At 36.6% G+C, this 26906-nt stretch overlaps 1 protein-coding gene across 1 annotated transcript in view; it reads left to right on the forward strand.

Moving 5' to 3' along the window:
* The window catches only part of DCHS2 (dachsous cadherin-related 2), a 76735-nt gene that overhangs the window by 13807 nt on the left and 36022 nt on the right, over positions 1 to 26906 (forward strand). Inside the window, exons 3-11 of the mRNA XM_087875402.1 lie at positions 6899 to 7090; positions 8056 to 8287; positions 10669 to 10905; positions 15245 to 15376; positions 17166 to 17341; positions 18271 to 18370; positions 20237 to 20394; positions 22569 to 23406; positions 24774 to 25013. Of these exons, the coding sequence (XP_087731528.1) occupies positions 6899 to 7090; positions 8056 to 8287; positions 10669 to 10905; positions 15245 to 15376; positions 17166 to 17341; positions 18271 to 18370; positions 20237 to 20394; positions 22569 to 23406; positions 24774 to 25013 (2305 nt within the window). The remainder of the gene's footprint in view (positions 1 to 6898; positions 7091 to 8055; positions 8288 to 10668; positions 10906 to 15244; positions 15377 to 17165; positions 17342 to 18270; positions 18371 to 20236; positions 20395 to 22568; positions 23407 to 24773; positions 25014 to 26906) is intronic.

Here is a 26906-nt window from a genome sequence, read left to right on the forward strand (position 1 = left end):
AAAGAGTAACATCAGAGACACAGGGTGGTATTTGTAGGATATTTCCTAAGAATTTGGATTTGGAATAATTATTATAATGGCTGTAAATAGCTTTAGGGCAAATGGAATAAAGAAAGCAACTCCTGTTCTGTAAAAAGTTTCAGTTCCTGCAGCTGATCTTTGGGCATTATGAGCTACATAATCCAGATGTGCGTTTTTTCCCACCTGAAGCTGGGAGACAATTCTAAGGTATCTGAAAACTTTAACTTGTTTGATTTTGTGTCCATTTAATTGTCATGTGTGAATTCAGGGAACACTAAGGAAATACCAATGTTTTTGTGTTTTCATAATTTTTTGTTAAATCATTATTTGTGCATTAAGTGGCAAATAATCTTATTTGCATGTTTTAAGCTGAGTGGAGTTTAGGGGAGAAGGACTGCACATAAAGTATCATTGGGATATGTCCATGTGCTAGCTTTGAGGGTAGTGGGGGAAATTAAGAGTTTTTGACATTCCTTTTAATCTAGTTATTTTGCCTGTATAGTAGTAACCAGGATAAAATATAGTTAATAAGTTATAACAGGAACCTAATAACAGAATAACAGGGCTGGAACCTTGGACGTCTCTTAATTCAACCCCCTGTTCAAGCAGGAAACCTCATAGCATTCTGGAGAAATAGCTATCCAAACACTTCTTAAATACTTCCAGTGATGGAGCACCCTTAACTTCTGGAGGCAAGCCATTTCACTGATTAATTGTTCTCACTATCAGGAAGTTTAGGTTGGATCTTTCTTTGATAAGTCCATTTGTTACTTCTTGCCCTGCCCACAAATGCTTTGGAGAACAGGTTGATCCCTTCTTCACTATGGCAGCTTCTAAAATATTGGAAGACTGCTATCATTTCACCCCTAGTCCTTTACTTCATTAGACTTAGACAGTTCCTGCAATTGTTCATGGTATGTTTTAACCTCCAGCCCCATGATCATCTTTGTTATTCTTGTGTTCTTTCTAGACTCTCAGTTGCATTCTTTCTAGAGCACTCCAGAAACTGGGTATTAACAAGAATGAGAATCAGAAGGAGTTCTAGTGATGAATTTTTCTGACACTTTAACTCTCTTCTGCATATGTAGGTGTTATTGACTCTGCCACAGAAATATTGGTGGTTCAAACGATCACCCTGTAGTGCAGCAGCAGAATACATTATTGAAACATACTGTATGCCAAAAACACCAGAGAATAGACTCATTTCACTAAGAGTCTATTCTTTTCTGAAGACTGTACTTAGAAATATGCCTCTCTGCAGCCATACTTCATTCTTTTATAGAGATTTAAGATCAAATCTCTTGCAGAATTCCACATGGAATTCTAAACCTTTTTGGGGTCTTCCTTTCCACACTCACATGGAACTGTCTCTGATCTTGACATGTGGAAAATAACATTGCACATTACCTTGCCATTTCTTCGGTAATGCAGCCCATTGCCAGTTTCATGTGCTGTTTCGTGTAACTATCAGTCGTAGTCTATACTTTAATATAGTGGCTTCGATAAAAGCTTTAGCTTCAAAGAGACCAAGACAAGTAACTCTAAGTAGCTTTGCATTAGTATATAACTAGTAGGCAAGCTTTAAAGCATGAAAACAAATCTATTTGTGGACTGGAATAAAACCTCCAAAACGTTAACCTAAAACTGTCTACTGTTGACCTCACCCCATTCCTAAGAGGTCTGTAAGGGGCGTGCATAAGAGCACCAGCGTGCCTACCGTCCCTGTCCTAATGTTCCCTTTAATTGTATTCATTTTATGTATTCAATTCATGCTGATACTTATATATATTATCTAATATGTACTTGACAAATAAATAAATAAATAAAAATAAAAATATCAGACATTCTGTGTAGCTTCATTGACACTGAGCGTATTGGTGAACACTGAAGTTTGGTATCTTAAGAAATAAGTTCTAATGGACAATGGGTATAAACCAATCAAATATAAATATATCTGTTGGGAATCTGAGTACAACATATTCCATTTTTAATAGTGTGAGAGCAAGTAACATAGAAAAGTAGAGACAGAAAACTGATGATTATTTTTCGATTCAAAGTATGATGTACAGTGCACATGGAAAAAATGAGGGTGGATAAAATTATACCACTAAAAATTCCAGAGAAGAATTAATTTATCCTATAATAAATTCTTTATTCATATTGTTTGATTTTACACAAGTAATTCCTTTCAAAGCTTTGTTTGAATTTTTTTTTTCTAATGGTTCAAAACCAAAAATTGTTTACGCAAAACAGTATATGTTTGGCCAGTATTTTTTATTGTTTCGTTTGATGATTTTTGAGTTAAGATTCATAGATCTGGGGATAATACTTTTCATGTGTTTTCTTCATAAATATGCCTTTGAAGTTCCAGACCTTTGTACAGTTTTTGCATCATTACAGCTTCATAATGGTTTTATGCTGCTACTAGACTGCTGAAACATTCTGTTTTCATTTAAAAAGTCAAAAATGAAAGAACAGCATACATTTCCCAAATTAAATCTGTACTGTAAATCTGTATGTCATTAATTTGGTGTTATAAACAATCTTCATTTTACAGTGGAAGAAAAAAAGCATTAACAGCAAGCCATGATGTCACAAAAATGACAACAAGCATATTGGTGATGGCCTGATGCAAATCCTGTCTTTATATATTTGTTCCAATATCTGATACAAATGCATAAGTTGCTGTATTTGGTTCATGATGCATGTTTTGTCACTTTCCCTCTTTCCCCTGTTGGTTTCCATGTATCTGATTAATATTTCCAGAGTCTTTATCTGTTAATTTCAGCAATAATTTATTTTGAAGTATTTTATTGTAAGAGTGATGCATATAAACATAGCTCAGCCTGTGTAAGGCCAGGGGTGGCAAATGTCTACATGTCTCAAATAGCAGACTTGAATATGTGAGGATAACCTTGATTGATATGCTGTAATGAGCCGAGGTGGCGCAGTGGTTAGGGTGCAGTACTGCAGCTACTTCAGACAAATCTAAAATACCCATGCTGCTTTTTCCAACATGGTAGAGAGAAGAGATTGTAAGTAGGTACAAAAACAGGCTGGGGACAGCAGAGACAAGACTTCTCCTATATACAGAACAGTTGAGCTAAGCCACGCCCAGGCTCCTAGCTGTCTCTTGTGGCTCACACAGCAATACTATGTTTCAGTTACCAAACAGTCCCCATTGGCTGACCTTGTTGCCATGTCTATTCCAGTTCATGAATATATCTACACTGACAAGAGTTGGCCCTGTAAGTAACCTGGTCCCAGGCCATGAGGGTTGTAACCAATTGTATCTAGAGGCAAACTGTCAACCAATGCAATTCACAGAGCAGAAGTGTCACGTGCTGAATGACTATCACTCATGGTCGCCTTCACGATTGCTTTTTCTGCCAGTTGAAGCTTTTGAATACTTATAACAGAATTGTTTCTACATTTCCAAATGAATACCTATTGTTAGTCCAGCTACTATTCAGCATAGTGCCATAATGCATATACGGAGTATGATTTTCTGAATAGCAGGCGGCACATCATACAACATTTGAAGCATTTCTTCCACTGGGTTGAAATGTTCCAAACCTTTTTATCTCATGATTATCACTTCAAGGCTATTTAATATAAATATCATGTCTCTAGATTGTTAGCAACTGCATTGGGAACGGAAGAGCGTTTGTCAAAATAGGCAAGAATACAATTGAAGCATCATAATTGAAACATTGCCTCTTTGTACGTGTTGATACATGTACAAAATGGTTGGGGCTTCATTTGCCATGCTGCAATCATATTGCCTTTTTAACCCCACATCGCACTGTGCACATTGCTAGTTGTCAGTAAAAGAAGTACATTAAAAAGGCACTCTTAGAAATCTTTTCTCCCAGATATTTTCTTGTGAATTTTGTAATTATATATATTTATTTTAAAGAGGAATTTCAACAACTTGAGTCAGTAAGGCAAATTCAATTCCAATTAATATAAATTGTCTTGAATAGACAGTATCAGCAGTGGTGAAATTCAAATTTCTTTACTACCGGTTCTGTGGGCGTGGCTTGGTGGACGTGGTGTGGCTTGGTGGGCATTGCTTGGTGGGTGTGGCAGGGGACGGATACTGCAAAATCTTCATTTCCACCCCACTCCAGGGGAAGGATACTGTAAAATCTCCATTCCCACCCCACTCTGGGACCAGCCAGAGGTGGTATTTGCCGGTTCTCCAAACTACTCAAAATTTACACTACTGGTTCTCCAGAACTGTCAGAACCTGCTGGATTTCACCCCTGGGTATCAGTACTATCTCTGTTCAAGAATCTAGTCAACTAACAGTCAAAGCTAAATTGACACTTGATAAGGATCAACGGAATTTATGGGGGCTGGACTTAGTCTCTTGTGTCAACGCAAAGATTCCAAACTGATTATATGTTTAACCATGCTTTCCAGATCAGCCTGTTCTCTTATGGATGTATGAGAATTTAGTTTATTCATTTGGTTTGGTTAAGATGTGCTGTATATGAAAATGAAGTTATTGTCTCTTACCTATGATTATAGAAAGTGTGTGATGTTTAGTGAGGTCAAATCTAGGTAAAGCTTATTATGAAGAGACATGTAAGGAAAATAAATTTATATGGTTACAAGATGTTTTGAAAGAAATACTATACTTTGCAAACTGCATTGTTTCTTGTTTAAATTTACATAAATGAGGCAAGCTGTAAGGTTGGCTTGGATTTACATTTTCCATATACTCTTAAAAGAAAAAGATCAAGTGAAACAGACCATGCTTTGTGACACTCTCGATTTCTTAGAATAATTATCATATACAGACTGTGCATGTTTTCAACTCATCTGTTTTTATTGCATATTTTTAAGCACTGTTCTCTTACGGATATTAATGTTATTAAAATTAATAGTGTCAGGTTGGATTTATAGAACAAAATATTATTTTCAATTTATAAACATTATTTCATTTGACCATTAATGTGTCTTAATCTACAAAGTTTCATTCATAAAGAATTTTAAATTGCTTGAGGTATTTCATTTCTTAAGGTTTTTTTAAAAATAAATTCTAAATAAGTATTTCTTTACACATTTCTTAAACTGCGTATCTACAGTCTAAAGTAGTTAATATTTCAAAGGATGGCTGGAAAGACACATGTGAGAAGCCATTAAAGATCTAAAGCATAATTTATATAGAATATTAACATTCTATCAGCCCTAACATAAAAGTAGTTTATTACAATATTATTTCATCGTAAAATTATAAACATTTCAAAGCTATGTTAACACAAATATAATTGAGACTTCGCTTCTAAAATGTTGTTAGAAGCTGAAAACCTTCCTGTCATCTCTGCTAATCACACAACAAAAACTGCTGACCGCATTGGCAACCTCAAAATAAACAATAAAATTGTTGTTAGTTGCGAAGTCGTGTCCGACCCATCACGACCCCATGTATAACGTTCCTCCAGGCCTTCCTGTTACAAATAAACTGCTTAATTTTTTTTTTGCTCACATGGGCACTTGGGATGCAATTAATTAAGCACCTCTCCAAATGTCAGCTGACACTGGCATACATACATAAAACAGAATCCTCTGTAAGATAAGGGAAATATTACAACGCTGCACCGTGATGCCGGACCCCTCATAAAAACCCATACCTAGGAAAAGATCTACACAATTAAGACCAACACATTCCACAGGCTATAAATGATCTTCCTCTCTGGACTTCACATGCTCCAGAACAGGAACACCTCAATTTGCACATACTTCACTCAAAGTCCATTATTTCACAATTGAAATATATTATAAGTACTACCACTCTCAGCATTCTAACATTGTAGCCTACCTTTGATTCAGTGGTGAAATCCAAATATTTTTACTACTGGTTCTGTGGGCGTGGCTTGGTGGGCATGGCAAGGGAAGGAAACTGCAAAATCTCCATTCCCACCCCACTCCAGGGGAAGGATACTTCAAAATTCCCATTCCCTCCCCACTCCTGGGGGAAGGATATTGCAAAATCTCCATTCCCACCCCACTCGGGGGCCAGCCAGAGGTGGTATTTGCCGGTTCTCTGAACTGCTCAAAATTTCCGCTACCGGTTCTCCAGAACCTATCAGAACCTGTTGGATTTCACCCCTGCTTTGGCTGGTATACTCCATGTAACGCTGTTGAATAAAACTACCTTTCTTTGCAAGCAGCTATCCAGCATGTTTATTTACGTCTCTTTCTTCCAACAAAATCATTATATTATACAGTATATTATACTATATATACAAAAGCTATTATAGAGTTGATATCGCAACATTAGATTCCATAACTATTTCAACTTCACACAGCTTTAAAGATAGTCGCCCCTTATTAATTGTGACAGATTTACAGTAACAAAAATTCCTTAATCTATATTCCACATCAAAAAGAGACTAATTTTTTTTTTAAAAAATCTAAGCGCACTATGCAGGCAGCTTATCTGCAGAGAGCAGAAAGTGGCATATTTTTGTCAATTTCACTACTTGCTAGTATTTGTTGCCCAGTCCACTGAGGTGGAGATGTGTAGCTGTCCTGCCAGCATCGTTAAAAGATCTGCTATGGGACTAAACTTGAGATACTAAGTGGAAGGATTAATTAAGTGTTCTTTGTATGAATTAACTGCCCTAATTTAAACTCTGCAGCTTTCTGGTGTTTCCAGATGAAATCTAGCTTTGAATTAATTACTATTTCATGGAGCTGAGCAGCAAATAAAAGCTCCATAGCCAAAGAAAGAAGATAAAATGGGGCCAAAGAGATACAGACTAATCTTGGAGAAATACAGATATTGCTTGCTTAAGTAATGTTTTGGATGTGTTAACAGGTATGTAAGAATTAATGAGGTTTTGTTTTCTTTATACTATTGCAGGTCAAAGCAACAGATCAAGATTCAGGCCATTTTGGATATATTGAATATTTTCTTTATAATGGATTCCATAGCTATGAAAAATCGGAAGCATTTCAGATTGGTGTAAACACTGGCTGTATATACGTGTCTCAGGATATTGACAGGGAAGAAGATCCATCTACCTATGATTTATTAATAAAAGCCATTGATGGGGTAAGTTTCACTCTTTAAAAATGTCATCCTTACAGCTACAGAAAGACAATTTAAAGGATGCAATCATAGGAAACCAACGAAGGAAAAAAATTGAAAGGCTCATTAAAGGATAATGCTGATAGCTGCTTAAACCTCCCATATATCTATTGAATATGTACGGTACTTCAGATACACTGATATTCCTCATCTCACAACCTATTGAATATAAGGACCAGTGGGCCATAGATAGAGAGAAAGGGATTTGCTCTGCGTTCCCTTACATTCTTCCTGCTCTTTGTTTATGAGTTCATTAAACTCAAATACTCTTTATTCCTGCCTTTCTTCCCTAGAAAAGTATATGAGGCCATATATTCCTTGTAAATAAATCTTTCAGTTAAAGTTACAAAATATGCTTGACTAATCCTTGCTCAGATTAGATTCTGCTTTTTCTTTTAGATTCTGCTTTAAAATCACTTCAACAAATTTCCCACTCAGAATGTAAAAACAATGAACGCAAACTCTAAATAATTTTCTGATAATGTTATTTTATACAGCAGATTTTTCCTTTTTAGGCATTAAAAAGTAGTAGTAATAAAAATGCTTTTAAAAAGTAAAAAAAAAAAAGAGGCTCCGATGATCACAGCTGTGCCGTGCGATCGTCAGAGCCTTTTTTTAACTTTTCAAAGCATTTTTTTAACAACCTATTCGGGCGAATAGGTTGTTAAAAATGCTTTTAAAAGGTAAAAAAAAGGCTCCAAAGATCGCGCGCCACAGCTGATCACCCCCACCCCCTGTGCTGTTCTACTTACCCCATGCCTCCGTTTTGGCATGTGGTGCGCACTGCGCAGCCAGCAAACCAGTAGTAAACCGGTTCAGATTTCACACTGCTTTTAAGATACCTTAAGTTAACTGATCTCTAGCAATTTGAAAGGTGTTTGTTATATTTGAAATTGGCTTACAAATTGTTTTGATTTTGGATTTAACAGGGTGGACTAAGTGCCCAAGCTTTTGTTCACATAGTAATTGAAGATATAAATGACAATCTTCCTATCTTCAACCCTGTAATTTATGTGATAAACATCAGCAGTCATACACAGCCAGGAACAGAAATAACTAAACTTCTTGCTACAGATAAAGATTCTGGGTTATATGGAGCTGTGACATATAAACTGATTCCGGGATATTTTTCTTCCCTTTTCAAAGTGGACCCATCTACAGGTATGATAAGAATCATATATAATGCATTATAATTATGATTGCATGTTATTGTGGGAATGTGAATTTAAAAAAATAAACAAATACTGTATTTTTTGGACTATAAGACGCACCTGTGTATAAGACGCACCAAAATTTCAAAAGGTAAGTAAGGGGGAAAAAAGTTTTTTCCCTCCCTGGCACCCAGGAGCACTCTTCAGGCCTCCCAAACCCTCTGCGCACCCTGTTTTTGTGAAAAACGGGCCCATTTTTCACAAAAATGGAATGAGCGGAGCGGGGCTTCAGGAGGCCAAAAATGGCTGTATTCGGTGTATAAGACGTACCAAGATTTCCACCCTCTTTTAGGGGGGAAAAGGGTGCGTCTTATACTCCGAAAAATTCGATAAGTACTTGCAACATTTGATTTTGGATTGACACTTTAAAAATGATTTGTTTGTTTTTAAATTACGGATACAATTGTTTATACTGCTGGAGCATCTGATGCAGAATTTTACTGAAGCAGAATAGGCATAGGCCTGGATGGGAAATGCCTAGAAATTGAACATACTCTTTGTTAAATTATCTCTTAGAATAAAAGGGAGATACAATTATAAGAAACTTTGTAGATCACACTTTTAAAATAGACCAAATAAGATGTCTTTTTTAAGTATTAGGATAAAGAAATATCCTTCTGAATGAGTAATTTTTAGGATTTAACTTTATATCAACTGGATTTCAATCACTTGATGCAGTCTAAAGAGCACAAAAAGATTCACTGTGATTTTAACTTCACAGAAATAGGTGCCTTGAAATCTGCGACCCATCTTCTAACATAATTCTTGGGTATCCTTTAAGAAAGTGATTATCATTTGTAGCAACCTACATTGACCCCAGCAAAAACACACATAGCACAATACTAGGAAAATGAAACTTTGCTAGAGACCAATTTAGGGATTAAAGTTTGAAGCTAACCACCCCTTCCCCCCCCTTAAAGGATGCAAGAGGAACAAAAGATAGAGGACATCCTATAAAATTCCCTATCTATTTGATCAGAGGACACAGGCTAGACTGAATCCCAGAAAACATGGCAAGAAAATGCCTTAGTCATTACTCTAGGTCCAGCCCAGGTCCAGTGAAGACTCACTAAATGTGAGTGACTTTGCTGACAAAACATTGTGCTAACTGTCAGTACAGCTCCGTGGGAGCAGGTAGCTGGCCATCCTAAACAGGGCCACTCAAAGACAGACCTAACAATCTGCTGATGCAGTAGGAGATGAAAATATGAAAATGCTCCACTTTGAAATAGACTCAAACATACTCAAATCAGATTTGATCTTTAGCTTTCTCAACTGGGACTCTAGGGATCTTGGCACCACCCAGTGTGTCCAATAGAGAGAGGCAATTACTCCAGAGTAAAAACAAGGCTAACATGTGTTTATCTATGTGGTTTAGGTTCACAGAAGATAAACTCAGTGAAACCATAAACTCCTGGGCCTTATTTGACATAGTCTCTATCATATGGAAGAGCATGTCACTAAGTATAGCTCAGGAGTGTTTACAGTCCCTTTGCCGGTGTCATTAATTTTGTACGACGTGTACATTTATACTACTTAAACACCATATAAAAATAATAAATTGCAATATCCACTTCATTAGTATGTAGGCTGTGAAAGTTGGACCATAAGAAAGGCTGAGCGACAAAGAATTGAGGCCTTTGAACTATGGTGCTGTAGAAGACTCCTGCAAGTCCCTTGGACTGCAAGGTGATCAAACCGATCAGTCTTAGAGGAGATCAACCCTGACTGCTCTTTAGAAGGCCAGATCCTGAAGAGGAAACTCAAATATTTTGGCTGCCTAATGAGAAGGAAGGACTCACTGGAGAAGAGCCTAATGCTGGGAAAGATTGAGGGCAAAAGAAGAAGGGGACGACAGAGAATGAGAGAACGGCTGGATGAAGTCACTGAAGCAGTAGGCGTGAGCTTAAATGGACTCCAGAGTGTTAGGTCGTGGGCGCAAGAAAGGACAGGACACGCAGTAGAGTCTAACACTTTTATTAGCTCCGTAAATCGCAATGGCAATCCTAGCTGCGGCAGCTCCTTTTTTAGCTAGGAGCTGTCCGCGGCTTCAGTCACTGACGGTCCTATGAATTTCCCGCTCTTGTCCCTGATTGGTCCGTTCAAATCTGCCATTCAATACTCAACCCAGAGGATGGTAGAGGACAGGAAGGCCTGGAGGAACGTTGTCCATGGGGTCGCGATGGGTCGGACACGACTTCGCAACTAACAACGACAACAACAAAAATAATAACAGATTCAGATCCTTTAGACTTAGTTTTAGCAAAACTTTTGCATTTAAATGTTCTACAATTAATATATCGGTTCATTATTTTATCTTTTTCCCCCCAGGAACTGTTTATTTGATATCTTCCCTGACTAATGCAGATTGTTCCAGTGTGCTGCTGACTGTTTCTGCTCAGGATGGTGGGGGTCTTAGGTCTGATGTTGATGCGGATGTAACTGTGGAGATCTTTCAAACTGCTGTGGCTCCTGCTGTCTTTGAACACTCATCTTACAGCTTTTCCATCACTGAAGATGCCCCTGAAGGAAGTTCTGTTGGAACAGTGAAAGCAAGAAAGCCTTTGAGTAAGTGTCCCTTGAGATCCATTCCAGCACATTCCAAAACTCTGCTGATCGTTTACAGGTTATCAATACAGGATGCCAATGTTCTTTTTAGTACATTAGATATGCAGAAATGCAAAAAAATTAGTGCTCAGCTTGGAATCAGTACCACCGCCTGCTGAGGTGGGTAGTCATATATATTAAATAAATAAATACATATTAATAATAGAATTTCATAATGATTTTTCTGAACATATGTTTTCATGGAATGTTTCCTTGAGAAGTGACATTAAAAATCATCTAAATAATGTTAAAAGACTTTTAAAACAATCGTTAGACTTTGAAACATATAGAACATTATTTATTTACAACTTTCTTTATTGAAAAGAACGTGTTCTACCATATCCTTCATCCTAAACATATCTCTAATCACATCCATACTCAATCATCATCATCTTTTAACGACCCCATAATCCCTTGCGGGGTGGAGTCTAGGCAACAGAATGGAGCTAGCAGAGTGTTTAATGGCCGGATGCTCTTCCTGTCGCCAGTGTGGAGTTTTGTTCAGCAGATATATTCTCATTGTGCCCAGAGAAAAATATCTGCCTCTACCTAGAATCGAACTCACAGCCTCCTGATTGTGAGGCGAGAGCTCCACCTCTAGGTCACCACATCACTCCCACATCCATACTCAGTGTATGTTACATTTCCATGAACGTAATGCAAGAAACCTTTTATGCTTCCTGCCACATTCCCTACTTTCTCATCATGCTACTTGTAATATGTTGAGCATGTATATGTAGTAGCATAGGAGGTGAAGTTTAGATTACTTATCTTGCCTTTAAGTAACTCAAAGTAGTGAATATGTCAGCACTTCAACCTGCATTTACTCTAGTGCTGACATAAGAAGGAGAAGAGGGGGCAGCTGGCAAGAGGACTCTTGACATTTCACCTACTTATTTTCCTTGAAGATAATATCCCCTAGGAGATGAGATGGGAGGGGGGACATTCCTGGGAGCTTAAGTAGTAGATATGGGGAGAGTGATTTGGAAGAAGGCCAATGAGACGCAGAGAATTGGGGAACAGAAAGGGAAGGTTGGGGGTCAGGAAGTCAGAGTTGGCTACACCACGATTGGGGACAGATTGCCGTGCTTAATAAAATGAAAGATTTCTTCAAAGACTGTCTGTTTGGAAATGCAATTTATTTTATTTGAGACGACATCGAAACCTGACAGAATATATCTAATATTCTTTATTGTAATTATTTTCCTCACAACAACAGCCTGTGAGATGAATTGGGCTGAGAGAGTGTAATTAGCCCCAAGTCAACCAGCAGGCTAAGGCAAGACAAAACTTCCAGTTTCCTGGTTTCTAGCCTGGTGTCTTAGCTACTACTAGTTCGTAATAAAGTTTTCGAAGACATTCCTTTGACTAGGTCCCCTTTGCTTGTGTGCCTTATGTATTATTAATTCCTTGTTCTATAGCGGGGTCAGGCTTGAATTAACCTCATATCATTTATAAGCTCTGACTGCATAAGAACTTTGATGGGTGTCTATACAGTAGAATCATTCAACTTAACTGGATGTAGTTAGCAGAGATTTAAGTAAATTCACATAAAGTCTTTGGCTTATTTTCGTTTGTTCAAGGTAATGGTGGTATGGAAAAAAACAGACTTTTAACTAAAAGTCCTAAACGTTCCAGCCATTGTAGCATCCGCACAGACATGTGATCATGATACGGGTTCTCAGATGTGCAGATTGCAATTATGATGTCACCACAAGCTGCATCATGTGATGACCATTTGCAACTTTCTCTGCTGGCTTCTCACAGACAAAGTAAATGGGAAAGCCCATAGGAAAGGTCATAAGTCACCCCAGTATGTTGTTCCTGCCATTCATTCATTCATTCATTCATTCATTCATTCATTCATTCATTCATTTAGTCAAGCATGTATTTTATGACAGATACAAATGTAAACATGATTATAAATACATGAAAAGGATACAAATAAAAGAAAACATTAGGACAGGGACAGTAGGCACACTGGTGCACTTATGCACGCCCCTTACAGACTTCTTAGGAACGGGATGAGGTCGACAGTAGACAGTCTAAGGTTAAAGTTTTGGGGATTTGGGGAAAAAGCCACAGAGTCAGGTAGTGCATTCCAGGCATTGACAACTCTGTTACTGAAGTCGTATTTTCTGCAGTTTAGTTTGGATCGGTTTACCTTAAGTTTATATCTATTGTGTGCTTATATATTGTGGTTGAAACTGAAGTAATCATTGACACGTAGGACAGCAGGTAATTTTATGTACTATGCTTAGGTCAGACTGAAGGCAGCGTAGTTCTAAGTTGTCTAAGCCCAAAATTTCGAGTCTGGTGGCATAAGGTATATTGTTGCAAGCAGAGGAGTGGAAGACTCTTCTTGTGAAATATCTCTGGATTCGTTCGATTGTATTAATGTCCGATATGCAGTGCGGGTTCCAGGCAGATGAGCTGTATTCGAGAATTGGTCTGGCAAAAGTTTTGTATGCCCTAGTTTGCAGTTCAATACTACGGAGAAGAAACTATGCAAGATTAGGTTAACAACTCTTAATGCTTTTTTAGCAATGTTGTTACAGTGAGCTCTGGCACTTAGATAATTTGAGATGAGTACTCCAAGGTCTTTGACAGAGTGAGGGTCGTCTGTTAGGTTGTATCCATCCAGCTTGTATTTTATGTTCTGATTTTTTTTTTGCCAGTGTGTAAGACAACATTTGTTGGTTGAGATTTGGAGTTGCCAGTACGAGATCCCAAAGATTTTTCACTTTTCTCACCCTTAATCTCAAATGCACCTTTCTATGGCCTCACTGACCTGCCTGCATGTCCTGATGACCCAAAGGATCTCCACACCCTTCCGCAGCAACAGTATATCAACTCCAAATTCTTACCTGCAACTCCTGTCAATTCCCATTTAATGATCTGTGTGTCCTAAAGTTATAACAGCAATTGGCACTGCTAGAATTGTGTTACTAAGCAATGCAGCCACATGATGTCATGTTTTACAACCGGATCGCATGGCAATCCTGGTCACAATTTTGTGTGTGAGAGAGTTTATAATCTAAAGGGATAGAAATACCCTGTTTTCCCCAAAATAAGACATCCCCTGATAATAAACCCAATCGGGCTTTTGAGCACATGGCAATAAGGCCAAGCGCTTATTTCAGGGTTCAAAAAAAATATAAGACAGGGTCTTATTTTCAGGGAAACACGGTATAGCTCTTACAAATACTCCATAGAATCTTGTTTTCTCTTTATTTTTCTGCATGCTTTAGATTCAGCAAAAGCAAAAACAAATAGGAAGTATCTAAAAGCAGGCTTAAAATATTTAGTTCATTTAATATTGTAGCATGGATTTTTCAAGCAAACTGGAATGCATTTCCATGAAATGAAACCTCTACACTATTAAACTTCTCTGTTTGATTCCTTTTTACAGATTTCCTGGATACCGTTTCTTATAGAATTTCCTCTGGCAATTCCCATGGAATTTTTACTATTGATTCTCACAGTGGAATCATACACACCAAAAAACAACTTGACCACGAAACACATGATCACATACTTCTTACAGTGCAGTCGCAATTGGGAAGCTCTTCCATCTTCAGCAGTGCCCAGGTCAACATAACTCTGATTGATATCAATGATAACCATCCAGTATTTATGATAGAATACGATCAAATATATCTATCTCAAAGCACGCTACCTGGAACAGCTCTTTATATTGCTCATGCAGAAGATAAAGACAGTGGGCTCAATGGGCTCATCCGTTATGCCATTGTAAGCAGTCAGTCAAGTATTTTTACTATTGATCCAGCTCTTGGGATTCTTTACCTTACTAGAGATCTGAGTGGTCATAAGCAGCATGAACATGTAGTGGTATACATCATAGCAGAAGATCATGGAAATCCTTCCCTGAGCTCTGTGTTGATTTTAGGAGTGCTAATTGACAAACAAAAGGGAAGTCCTGTGTTGACTTTTGAAAAGTTGTTATATCAAGTGGAAGTTAGTGAAAGATCCTGTTTAGGTGCCAGAATCCTGCAAATAAGGGCCTGTAAGCTAAATTCCTATCACATTTCTGCTACTCTTACATACTCTTTGGAACATAACATAGATTCTGTTTCTTTTAAAATTGATCCAGAAACAGGCATGGTTTACTTACATAATCCTTTAGACTATGAACATTTGCAAACTCATACTTTTAGAGCTTTTGTTACTAGCTCAATGGATAAGTCAGTACAAAATGCAAGCACATTAATAATAATCAGTGTAATTGATGAAAATGATAACTCTCCTGTGTTTCTTCACGATGTCTATTTTATTGAAGTTGAGGAAAGAGTATTACCCCAAGGTGTGATTGGCACAATTAAAGCAATTGACAAGGACTCTGGAAGAAACGGGCAGCTCTCCTACTTCATCTTATCAAATGACAATTATTTCAGAATCAATTCCAATACAGGTAAAAACATTTTACAATTTTCCCTATATTCAGGTGGGCTGTGTTATTTTTCTAGTAATATGTGCATTCATTGAATTAGTTTAATTATTTAATTTATTTGTCAATTAACAAACTGCATCTCAACATTTAGTAAAACTGGGCATCATAGGTGCAAAGAAAAAAAAATAAAACTAAAAATAGAATGCAGTCTTCATTACTTAATAAATAAAAAAAAGTTTTTGATACTCCCAAGTATCATAAAGTTAAAAAATATAAACCATCAGCACAAATGCTGAGTAGTCTGTGCTTCTTACATCTATTCTACTGATTTGAGGAATGAACTTCTAGGATAAAAGTCAGTCAGATTCTCTCAGTATGTGCCATCAATTGATACTAATGCCCCCCTCAATCTGAGTTTTCTCTGTATTCTGCTGCCCCAGTTTCTCAGGGATGCCCTACTGCTTTAAAACTATACAATTGTCTATTTCTATTCTTGCTGACATATTTGCCCTTTTCTTCTTCTAACTTTTTCTTTCATTTGGAGAATTTAAGTTAATTCAAACTTCATAGCTAGTGCTTACCCCTTTTGATAGGAAATTGACTAGCATGGCTTTATGCATGATTTAGAGATATTTGTACGAAATGCTTAATAATAGCATGTCACAGATGTAAATAATCTACTGGTATTTTTTAAAGAGAATGAGAGAGCTGATACGGAATAAAATTCAAGAAAAGGTGTGATGATAAACTAATTTTATCCAGAACAATGGATAAATGGAATGGAAATTACACATAAATTGCCAGATTAATTGCCAGAACAGTTGTTTCTACATGTAAATAATACATTCCATAAAACCTGTCCTTTTATCAATTGAAAAAAACGAATAAAGCAGCATTGCTGTTGCAGATATAAAGAAATAATTTGGAAATCATGGAGTATAACCACTGCTGTATTATTCTATTATGAGGCAATTCATTTTTAAAAGTTTCCAGATAACTCATATTTAGTTGTTGCAAGGCTTCAGAATATCTGCAGCTCTGAACAAAATGAAGAAATGTTCCTTAGTCTCTCAAAAACATTTGTACTGAGAATCCCCAATTTAAAAAGATTTTAGTGAGTTTCCTTAACAACTAAAATAACGTCATCCCTTTTGTTTTGCTGGTCTGGGAATCATAATATTATCTGTGTCAACCCTGAAGCTGACCTGACCGAAGCCATTTTGAGGCTTCAGTGCTGCCACACTGGAGCTGGGGGATAGGGAGGGGTGAATAAAGATAGTTGGAGTTTGTAGCCAAAACAAAATTCTTTCTCCTGGGAACCAAGGACATTCCAACAGGTGGTCAGAGAGGGGAGGAATGAAGTTAACAGACAACTGGACGACACCTTGATTGGACTATATGGCTGATAGTTTAGGGAAGGGAGAAAATGTTTACCTAATTAGGTGAAAACCGTAGGAACATTCAGAGTTGGTTTTCACCAGCCTGTGCCAATATGATATATCCCAATAAAACTATTCTTTGAGGAATCTACCAGCCTTGGAGTTATGTTTGCTATGGGTGTATTACTTGGAACCCTGACAATCTAATTGCTTCTGGCTGATAGCATCTGGTTCTGACACTAACTTTTGTGTGAAGTCCAAGTCATTTACTGCACAATGACAGTAGATGCACAAGTAATGCTGAATGACTGCTGTTGCTAGCCTCTGGGTAATGGATCAAGTGACAGAAGCAGCAAATGGTACCTTGTGCTACTTATTAAGACAAAATGCATCCCACAATACTCTTTCTTTTCATTGTTCCTTTTCACTAGGGGAAATTATAAACTGGGTGGCATTAGACTATGAGCAGCAAGTTCAGCACCATTTGATCGCTCTGGTAACAGACCATGGAGTCCCTCAACTTAATGCTACCGTATCTGTCTATATCTCAGTTATGGACGTCAATGACAACCGTCCATGCTTCTCTCAGGATCTGCTACGTTTCAAGGTTTGCAAAATATGCAGAGTCTGTTACTGTGCAGGTTTGAGAAAGGGCTTTGGGGACATTTTATACATTGTATTACAGTGAGACGGAATATGGAGGGTATTAATTTTAAATTTGAATGTGAATTCGACCCAGTGTATGTTCAATTTGCGTTACAGGCAAGTAAAAAAAAAATGTATGAAGAAAAATTGGTTTTGGTCACCATCTTGTGGTCAAACGTTTGAATTAGAATTTGAGTATCCTGTTACAAAATGTGAAAGAATTTGATCTGAGATCCCAATGATTAACATGAACGTCTTGTGGCAACCATACTGGTTTATCATTACCTTTGTCAGATAATGTTCCCAATTTCAAATATTAATAAAATCTAAGTCAGGTTAGCTTTTTGGAATCATAATTGGTTAAATACTGCTACTTGCTATGGCATATATTTTTTAAAGTGAAACCTGTATAGGTATTACAGAAAAATCAATGAAGCTAGATTCTATGACAATGCTATGACATGTCTTCTAAATGTATAAATATAGTATGTATTTATGTGTATATGCTCAGCTAGTCAGTGAGATGAAGTATTTTTAATATATCAGCTTAGGTTATGCTGTGACTGGAAAATAGAGCCTCAACCAACCTCAACAAATTACAACTTACCTATGGCAAGAGATAGAAGTAAGCATCCTGCAATCAGTCAATAAATTTGACTATTAGTAATATTTTGATAAGTAGGCTGAAAATCATGCTGATCCAGCCCCTCAGAAAAGGGGCAAATAGATAACAGAAAAATATCTGAATATATGGTATGAACCCGCCTATTTGTGAATATATTTGTGAAAATTGTCTCCAACCATAAGTCATGATTTTGTTTTGGGACACAAATTATTTGAATTCCTTGTAAATTTGAAACATTTAGTTTTAACTGAATTGTTTAATTTTAGGTTTTAGAAAGGCAACCAGCAGGAACACGAGTGGCCAGTATATTTGCCAAAGACCTTGATTCTGGAAACAATGGAATAGTGCTGTATTTGTTATCCTCAGGTAATATTATTTATGAAGTAAAAATAGTATGGCTGCATCTGGTCATTGTCACCCATTTAGCACCACCCATGTGTAACTTAAGGAATGCTATGTCAGGTGACTATTGCCTTTTTTATTTTTACTGAGGTACTGGGATTCTATGGATTGGAGGGTAACTGAGCCTGCTGGGGGCATCCCATAGAGACAATACCTATCCCATAGGGACAGGAACAAGAACATTGTCAGAGGTCATCTAGTCCAATCCCCTGCTTTAGCAGGAGACCATATACCATTTCAGACAAATGACTGTCCAATCTCTTCTTAAAAGCCTCCAATGATGAAGCACCCACAACTTCTGAAGGCAAGCTGTTCCCCTGGTAGATTGTTCTCACTGTTAGGACAATTTCTCCTTAGTTCTAGGTTGCTTCTCGCCTTGGTCTGTTTTTCTCTGACTTCCATATTTCTTGGAATTATTTAGGAAATGGGAGAATCTAGACTTCATGAATTGTCATGGCTTATTTTGGGAGAATATGATCCAGAACACAGATGTCACATGTTCAGTTTGTCATAATAATATATTAATATATTATTAATATATATTTATCTTAATTGTGACAAACTGGATGGGTGACATCTGTGTTTTGGATCTTATTCTCCCAAAGTAAGCCATGACAATCTATCCAATGTTTATCTGTAAACTCTGATAGGTTTATGATATGTTATAAAATAGTATAGCTACTGTATTCAAAGCCACAGTTGATACAAAATGTGTTCTGCTGCTCGAGGGTATCAACCATGTGGAATTTTTTTTTTTATTCTTATCTGATATATATTAGGACATACTTTCAAAGATATTTCCTTACCAGATTCCTCAATGTCTTCAACAGTGACAGAGCGTCTAATGTACTGCTCTCACTATAAAGGCTGGCATATATTCAAAGATGTACCTGCCTTGAAAATGATCCATGTTGAACCGTTAACACACTCAAATCAGCACAGAAAATGTTTTATGACATAAAATTTGCCAAATTTTAATTCCGTGGGCATACTTGGATACTGTATTTTGTACGTATTCTGTAGGTTAGCCTATTTGACTATGGTTAAGGGTCTTATTATTTTGGGCGGGGAGGTCTTATTATTTTGGGCGTGTGGAGGAAACGGCGGGTACCAGCTGTGCATACATTTAAATATTTTCAGGGAGGGCTTATTTTCAGGGGGGGGCTTACTTTAGCGCATGCGCTCAAAAGCCCGATTGGGCTTATTATCAGAGGATGTCTTTTTTTAGGGGAAACAGGGAATATAGATTACTCTCTCAGAGCAACTTGCCATACTATATAGAGAGTTTCCCAGAAAATATCCTTATTCTCAGGTATAATATTTGAAGGGAAGCATAGAAAGTGACACTATTAAGATAGAGGAAAAGGTCTCCTTGACTTGAGGCAGTGCAATCTTGGAGAATTTGGGGCCAAATATGGATTATAAATTTGAATTGCTCATCACTGGTATAAATGACCTTCATTGCATATTGATTGGGTATATCATTATCTCTTGTAACATGGAGGGATGAGGGGTTAAAATTGTACCCTAAGAAATCAGATTGCTTTTTTAAAAGTGCCAGAGATTTCTGTAAGCTTATAAAGGATATTAGTTTAAATTTTTATTCCTTGAATTGGAAGTTGATTTCTATTTAAGTGAATCTTTTTAAGACTGCAAGGCAGAGAGAAAAAATATGCACATTTAGGGAAACATGGTTATATTCTGCTTGCCATGTGACAGAATTTTGCACAATTCAAAATTTTGAATTGTCAGCTGTCAAACTCAGTACTTAACATTGTTTAAGGTTCTTCTAAATAACACTTTCTTAACATGCTCGTGTATCTCTTTCAGAAGAAAGTTTAGGTCATTTTCAGATTGACAGCAGTAGCGGTGAGTTAAGAACTACCAAAGCTCTTTTATACAATTGGCATTCAAACTATCGAATGGTAATCAAGGCAATTGACAAGGGAGATCCTTCTCTTCAAGGGGAAACAGTCATCAATATTGAGGTATTGGCTTCAGCATACAGTGTTTTTTGAGAAGTAGTACTTTTGAATACGAATCAACTAAAAGAGACCAAAATTAATGATATTTTGGACATATGGATACCCTATCCAGAGCGCCATACGTTCAATCTCTCTTTGTTGTTTCATTTGTACATCCTTTATTTATTTTAAAATATGGGTGCTGCAGAATTTGGCATGAATATTTCCTTCATTAAAAGAAATATATCCCTTTAAACAGTGGTGGAATGCAAATTTTTTTACTACCAGTTCTGTGGGCGTGGTGTGGCTTGGTGGGTGTGGCAGGGGAAGGATACCTCAAAATCCCCATCCCTCCCCACTCCTGGGGGAAGTATATTGCAAAATCTCCATTCCCACCCCACTCTGGGGCCAGCCAGAGGTGGTATTTGCCGGTTCTCCGAACTACTCAAAATTTCCGCTACCAGTTCTCCAGAACCTGCTGAATATCACCCCTGCCTTTAAATAATACAATTACAAAGTATATATGGAAAAATTAAAAATATAACTAAAAGCAGCAGAAAAATAATGATGCACATCTTTGTTTCAGTACCTTTCACTGATGTGGGGAGGGGGGCGCATACTCCCAAAGATTCATCAATCTTGAGCAAAGAAATGCTGAACCTGGACAAAAATTAAATTTGGTTTAATTTAAATTTAAGATCAAAGTAAGCACATTCAGCTGATATCATTATTATCTTATATATTATTATCTACCTATCTTCTACAATAATTTTTCTTCTTCTGTCATATGTATTTACAATTCTTTGGCCAATTTGGAAGGTTCTGGGGTTTTTTATCAAAGGCTTTAAAAGAAATGCATAATGTTCTAAAGCCATGGATGGTATATCATCAACTTACAGAATGGTTCCTGCTAACATCTTTGCACTCAGATCTTGTTGAATGTGAAAAGTTAATTGTGGTTTAGTCAAAATATAGGTATTTTTATATATTTCTTAGGTTGATCCTTTAATAACCTTTGGGTGTGTTTAGTATGGTTTTAAGCACTTGAGTGTTTCATTGGAATTTTTGTTGTCCATTACAGTGCGTTCAGTTATAACCAACCAAATGAAACTATTTCAATATAACTCACCACAAAGGTGTGATTTTACTTAATGTATGCAATAGATGATGTGACCTGATGCATTTTAAGCCACCAATTGTATTTCTTAATAGTACAAAATTTGACACATTCTGTTGTTCAATATAAAGAGCATTGCTCTCTCTTGAACAGAAAAAACACTGCATTTTAAAGTATGAATAATCTAATTGTAGTAATATTTAATTTTGACTTCATAACAAAAATATATTGTATCATCTAATGAAATAACATTTGTGGCTTAAACACAACAGAGGAAGTCATGCCGAACATTGTATCGGATGAAGAAGATTGTTTTTAATAGTTAATGAAGAAGTGTGGATAGTTCTTTTGATCTAACCTTCTTACCCTGAAAAATTCCATAATATCCAGGCTGTCAATAAAAAGATTGTTTCATTTAGCTTTAATAGACACCTGATTTTCTCTTGATTATGCAGTTAGTAGAATATTATTTCTGGAATTATTTCTGAGTTACTACAGAAGTAGTAGCAGAGTAACGTCTGCCACAGTATGAAGGATCATTTGCAAAATTAATCAATAGATGAAATCATTGATTATACATCATGGTATACTAATGAACACAAAAATGCTTGAAAATACTAGAAAATGAGGCCCTGTTAACCATCATAATGATATATATAGGGGTGTCAAATACGCGGTTTCACAGCATCATCACGTGATGTATCACAACTTTTTTCCCCTTTGCTAAACCAGGTGGAGGTGTGTGGCCAGCATGTGATGCATGCTGCCCTCAGGCTGATAATTTGACTATATCATAATATAATTTTCTGAGAATAATGAGCTGAAGGGTGTTGTAATGTTATGCTTGTTAGTTTCTAAGGGGAATATTTTCAGCTGTACAGGCTAATTTAGGTCTAACTCAACAAGAGAGGTCTTATGAAACAAATGGAAAGTTCAAGCTGACCTTGTTCAAATTTTCAAGACATATCGGCCTTAACTGAAATTAATATTATCAGTCAATGAATGAGTAATCATTCCCATTTCAGGGGAAAATGTTACAAAATGCCATTAATAAATAAATACATTCTTTTTTTTTGCCTAGGTAATACCTCTTGGCAAAGGAATTTCTTATTCTTCTCAATACATCAGACATTTTGCTATACCAGAAGATTTTAGACCTGGTCAAGTCATGGGCTCTTTAAAACTCCCTGATCAGCATTTATATCCCAACAGAAAACAGCATTTTATTATCCCTGAAGAAGATTCTGATATTCCATTTGAAATTGATAATGCTACAGGCGATCTCTTTCTTTCTAAAGCACTTGATTATGAAGCAATATCTCACTACTTCTTCAGAGTTGTTGTAACTGACTGTCTAAACAGTTCTCCACAGAATGAGACTGTTTTCCTCAGTATTGATGTTGAAGATCAAAATGACTACTTACCTTCTTTCCAAAATAACTTTATTGTAATTGGGATAGAGGAAAATGTGCCTGTTGGTACTTTGGTGTATACATTTAGCGCAAGAGATGGAGACGGTAGTTTTTTAAACAGAAATCTTCAGTATTCAATGCATAGTAATTACTTGACAGAAAATTCATTTTTCATCCATCCTATTTATGGTACCTTAATTACAGCAGTATCTCTTGATCGAGAAATAACTCCATTTTTTGTCCTGACAGTATTGGCTTCAAATCAGGCTGTAAGCCTGACTGAGCATAACCAATGTTCACTGACAGTAAAAATTGTCATTTTAGATGTCAATGATAACAGCCCTAGCTTTGTTTCATCTCCTGTTTCCTACATTAGAGAGGATGCAGAGGTAGGCTCAATAGCACATCACATAATAGCACATGATCCAGACCAAGGAATGAATGGACAAGTAACATATCTTCTCTCAAGCAATGAAGACCATGCCTTTTTCATAGATAAAGCTACTGGTAAGTTAAAAGGGATAAGTTGATTCCATTGATGTTACCCTGGAGATAATACTAATTGCATCCTTATTGATTTCCTGGAAATACAATTTTTAATTTATCATAGAGTCTAAGTCTATGGGAAAATAGCTCATAGCTACATGTAGCATATGAAAAATTCAATACTCTTAAGTTGTGTTTTAACGGTTTTCTTAAAATGCATCTCAATTTATTGACACAGTGTTAAGGGAAAAATGCTAGAAGCAAGCAGGCAAACAATTTATTTGATTAGTAACTATACCAGAATCAGCATACTCAAGGCACATTTTAAAATCATATCTTTTAATGACCTTTATATAACCAAACAAATAGTTAAGAAGAACATCAAGGGAGGTATTAAAGGTTTGCAGAAACAGGGAATGGCACTTATATTTATCTGTGTCCAGTGTTTTTATTTCTTTCAGTGATACACCATGTCTCTGAAGGCCAAAGCAGTCATAAAAGCTGATAAGGGCCGAGTAATTCTTGGACAGCATTCAGAAAACTAATTGAGAGATTCCATAATAGTCACAGATGATTTTATCTAAGAAACTTATATTAAGTCGTTTTTGGCAAGACATGAAAACCCTGAAAACCTCTTAAAATCAGTATTTTTCTATCCAATAAACATAAAAATAAATATTACAAGATAGCTATGTAATAGAACAGATTTAAATATATATTAGACCAAAAACATTCAGTTGAAGACTTTTCTGAACAGCCTTTTTTATAGTCGAGCATCTGAAAGAAAACATTGGAAAGTTGATGATGAAGCTTTGCTCCTGTTAACCATTTATCTTGCAATTGGGGTTTGAAAAAAGACTTCAGATACTGATTGTATCTTGCAGGGAGAATCATACAGAAGAGTCTCCTTAAGGCATGCAGATGCCAAACAGTGTAAGATTTATATCAAGATCAACATCTCTGGAGTTGTATGAGTATAAAATATGTTCCTATAAAAGGAATATTTGATAATAGAGATAATTATTTGAATCAATCTTGTAAGTGGCATTATAAGAGGCTTCCATAATTACCATTAACCAAAGAACACAACATTCATAAGCAAAATGCTGAAGTTCCAAGCATGTTTTAGAAAACTTTTGCAGAGATGTGTGTTCCTAATAAGTTCCTTTTCTTTGAGGTTCTAGTACTCATAGCCTCTGTTATGATAAGATGTACAATAATTTTCTAGTTCTTTGCACCCCAAGCAATAGATAGGTTTCTGAATATTGGTTAAAACAAACCATAGATTGGCATGGTATCTGAACTCTCATGCTGTGCATCCTCATAGTGCCTTATGGGAACAGCAACTGAATGAGATGGCATTAATATCTTTTCTCGTCTTCCTTTAGGAGTGCTAACAACAGTCTTTGCTTTGGACCGTGAAAACCAAGAATATTATACCTTGAAGGTTGTTGCTCTCGATAATGGCAATCCAGCTCTATCTGCCACTCAGAACCTGATAGTAATTGTTCTTGATGTAAATGATGAAGCGCCCATATTTACCAAAGCTATATATGAAGCTTCAGTCTGGGAAAATAGTGCCCCAGGAGTGCTTGGCATCAAAGTTGAAGCAATAGATAAAGATTCAGGTAATTTTCACATTTTTAAAAATGGTTAACAGTCTTACATCTTTTCATTTTTATTTTTTTCTATTCCAATAGAAATGAATTCCATTTCTTTTTTTTTTAATAAATATTTTATTGATTTTCAACAATTAAAATACAAAAAAAAGAAAGTTTGTGCATAACTGATCATTTACATATTACTATATTTCATTTATATTCTATACATTCTAACTAAATTCAATCCTACTTTATCTAATTTTTTTTCTATTTGCAATCCATTTATACCACTTCTCCAATATTATATAATATTCCAAATCCATCAATCCTTTCAGCTCAAGTGTCATCTTGTCCATTACAGCGCAGTCCAAGACTTTCTTAATTATTAAGTCTTCCAAGGGTATATTTGTGTTTCTCTAGCACTGTGCAGAGGCTAGTCTTGCTGCCGTTATTATATGTAGAATAATGTACATTGTTTTTTTGTCAAAAAAAAAGAAAAAAATGAATTCCATTTCTATTATATATGCAAGAGTAGACATAGATTTTATCTCCACTAAAGGATCCAAATTTGTATATACAGGGTTGGGATTCTACCGGTTCGGACTGGTTTGGGTGAACCGGTAGCTCCGACGATCAGCTGGGAGCGAACTGGTTTGCCCCGATGATCAGATGGGCCCACCCTCCTGCCTATGCTATTTTCCTACCTTTATCTTCTCAGCTGATTTGCACGGTAGAGCGGATTGCCGTGCGAATCAGCTGTGTTACTCCTCCGAAGAAACCAGGAAGTGAAGATTTCTTCAAACTGTGCACATGTGTGCAGCAAATTGCGCAATCACCGAACCGATTGTTAAACCGGGAGGTTCCCACCACTGTGTATATAGAAAAATAACTTTTTTATTTCATTGCTATTACAGTATCTATTGTTCATCCATAAAATGTTAATGTGTGTAAATATGTTTCTTGAAGAAGAACCTAAAGATACTGAATAAAAATGTATAGTTCTTCCTTCTCTTAGATCCCTCACTTCCAGATCCTGAGCTCCGTAGGTAACAACCAGCACCTTGAAGTGCCTTAGAACACCGAAAACCAGTGTAGCTCAAATAGTATATGGTAGTGACAGTGCAGGTTACAATGGCAATTGGGTCTGGAATTTCACATTACGTCATCATTTAGCAATGGCAGTCCCAGCAATCCCCTTTGCCATCATTAAGTGACGATTGTGAGTCATTAAGTAAGGATCTCACATGACTGCTACTTGTGACTTTCTGCTGGCTTCCAACAAGCAAAGTCGATGGGAAAGCCCATGAGTAGTTGTACGTCCTGGTCATGACCAACCTTTCTTTAGGTGGACCACAAGTAGGCTGCTGAGGAGGGTGAGTGGGTAGTGCTTATGGGAGTGAGTTGCAAGCTTCCTTGCCCGCTTCCCCATTAATTTTGGTGAGCTGGCTGGAAAGGTCACGAGGTGGTTGCCAAAATGCCTGAATTATGAGCATATGATCACAGCTTCAGCAGTACGAACTAGTTCAAAGCTCTCCCTATGAGATCTATGCTCTTTTAAAAGTTACAGATTAATCAGTATACATTAAAAGTTATTACACAGATGCATTCATTCCATCTGTCCAGAATGGGGCAGTATAATACCACTTTTAATTACTGTTTTTATTAAAGAAGAAAAGAAATCATGGACAATTTCAATTCAAATACTTATTTCATAAAGCTTTTTTATTTAATTCTTTAAATCAGATGCTATATTAAATGCAGGAGGAAGAGGGTATCGATGTCACTTTTTTCTAAATGAAAATAATTCTACACTCAAGTTACAGCTCCTGAACTTACATATGCACACATCTGATTTGCTTTTCAAATTCCCAGATATAGATGGAAGGAGGGAGGAAGAGAGAGGGGTGGGAGGGGGAGGGA

Source organism: Pantherophis guttatus, chromosome 8 (assembly GCF_059756535.1).
Source record: "Pantherophis guttatus breed Tessera chromosome 8, ASM5975653v1, whole genome shotgun sequence".
In the NCBI taxonomy this organism is placed as follows: Eukaryota; Metazoa; Chordata; class Lepidosauria; order Squamata; family Colubridae; genus Pantherophis; species Pantherophis guttatus.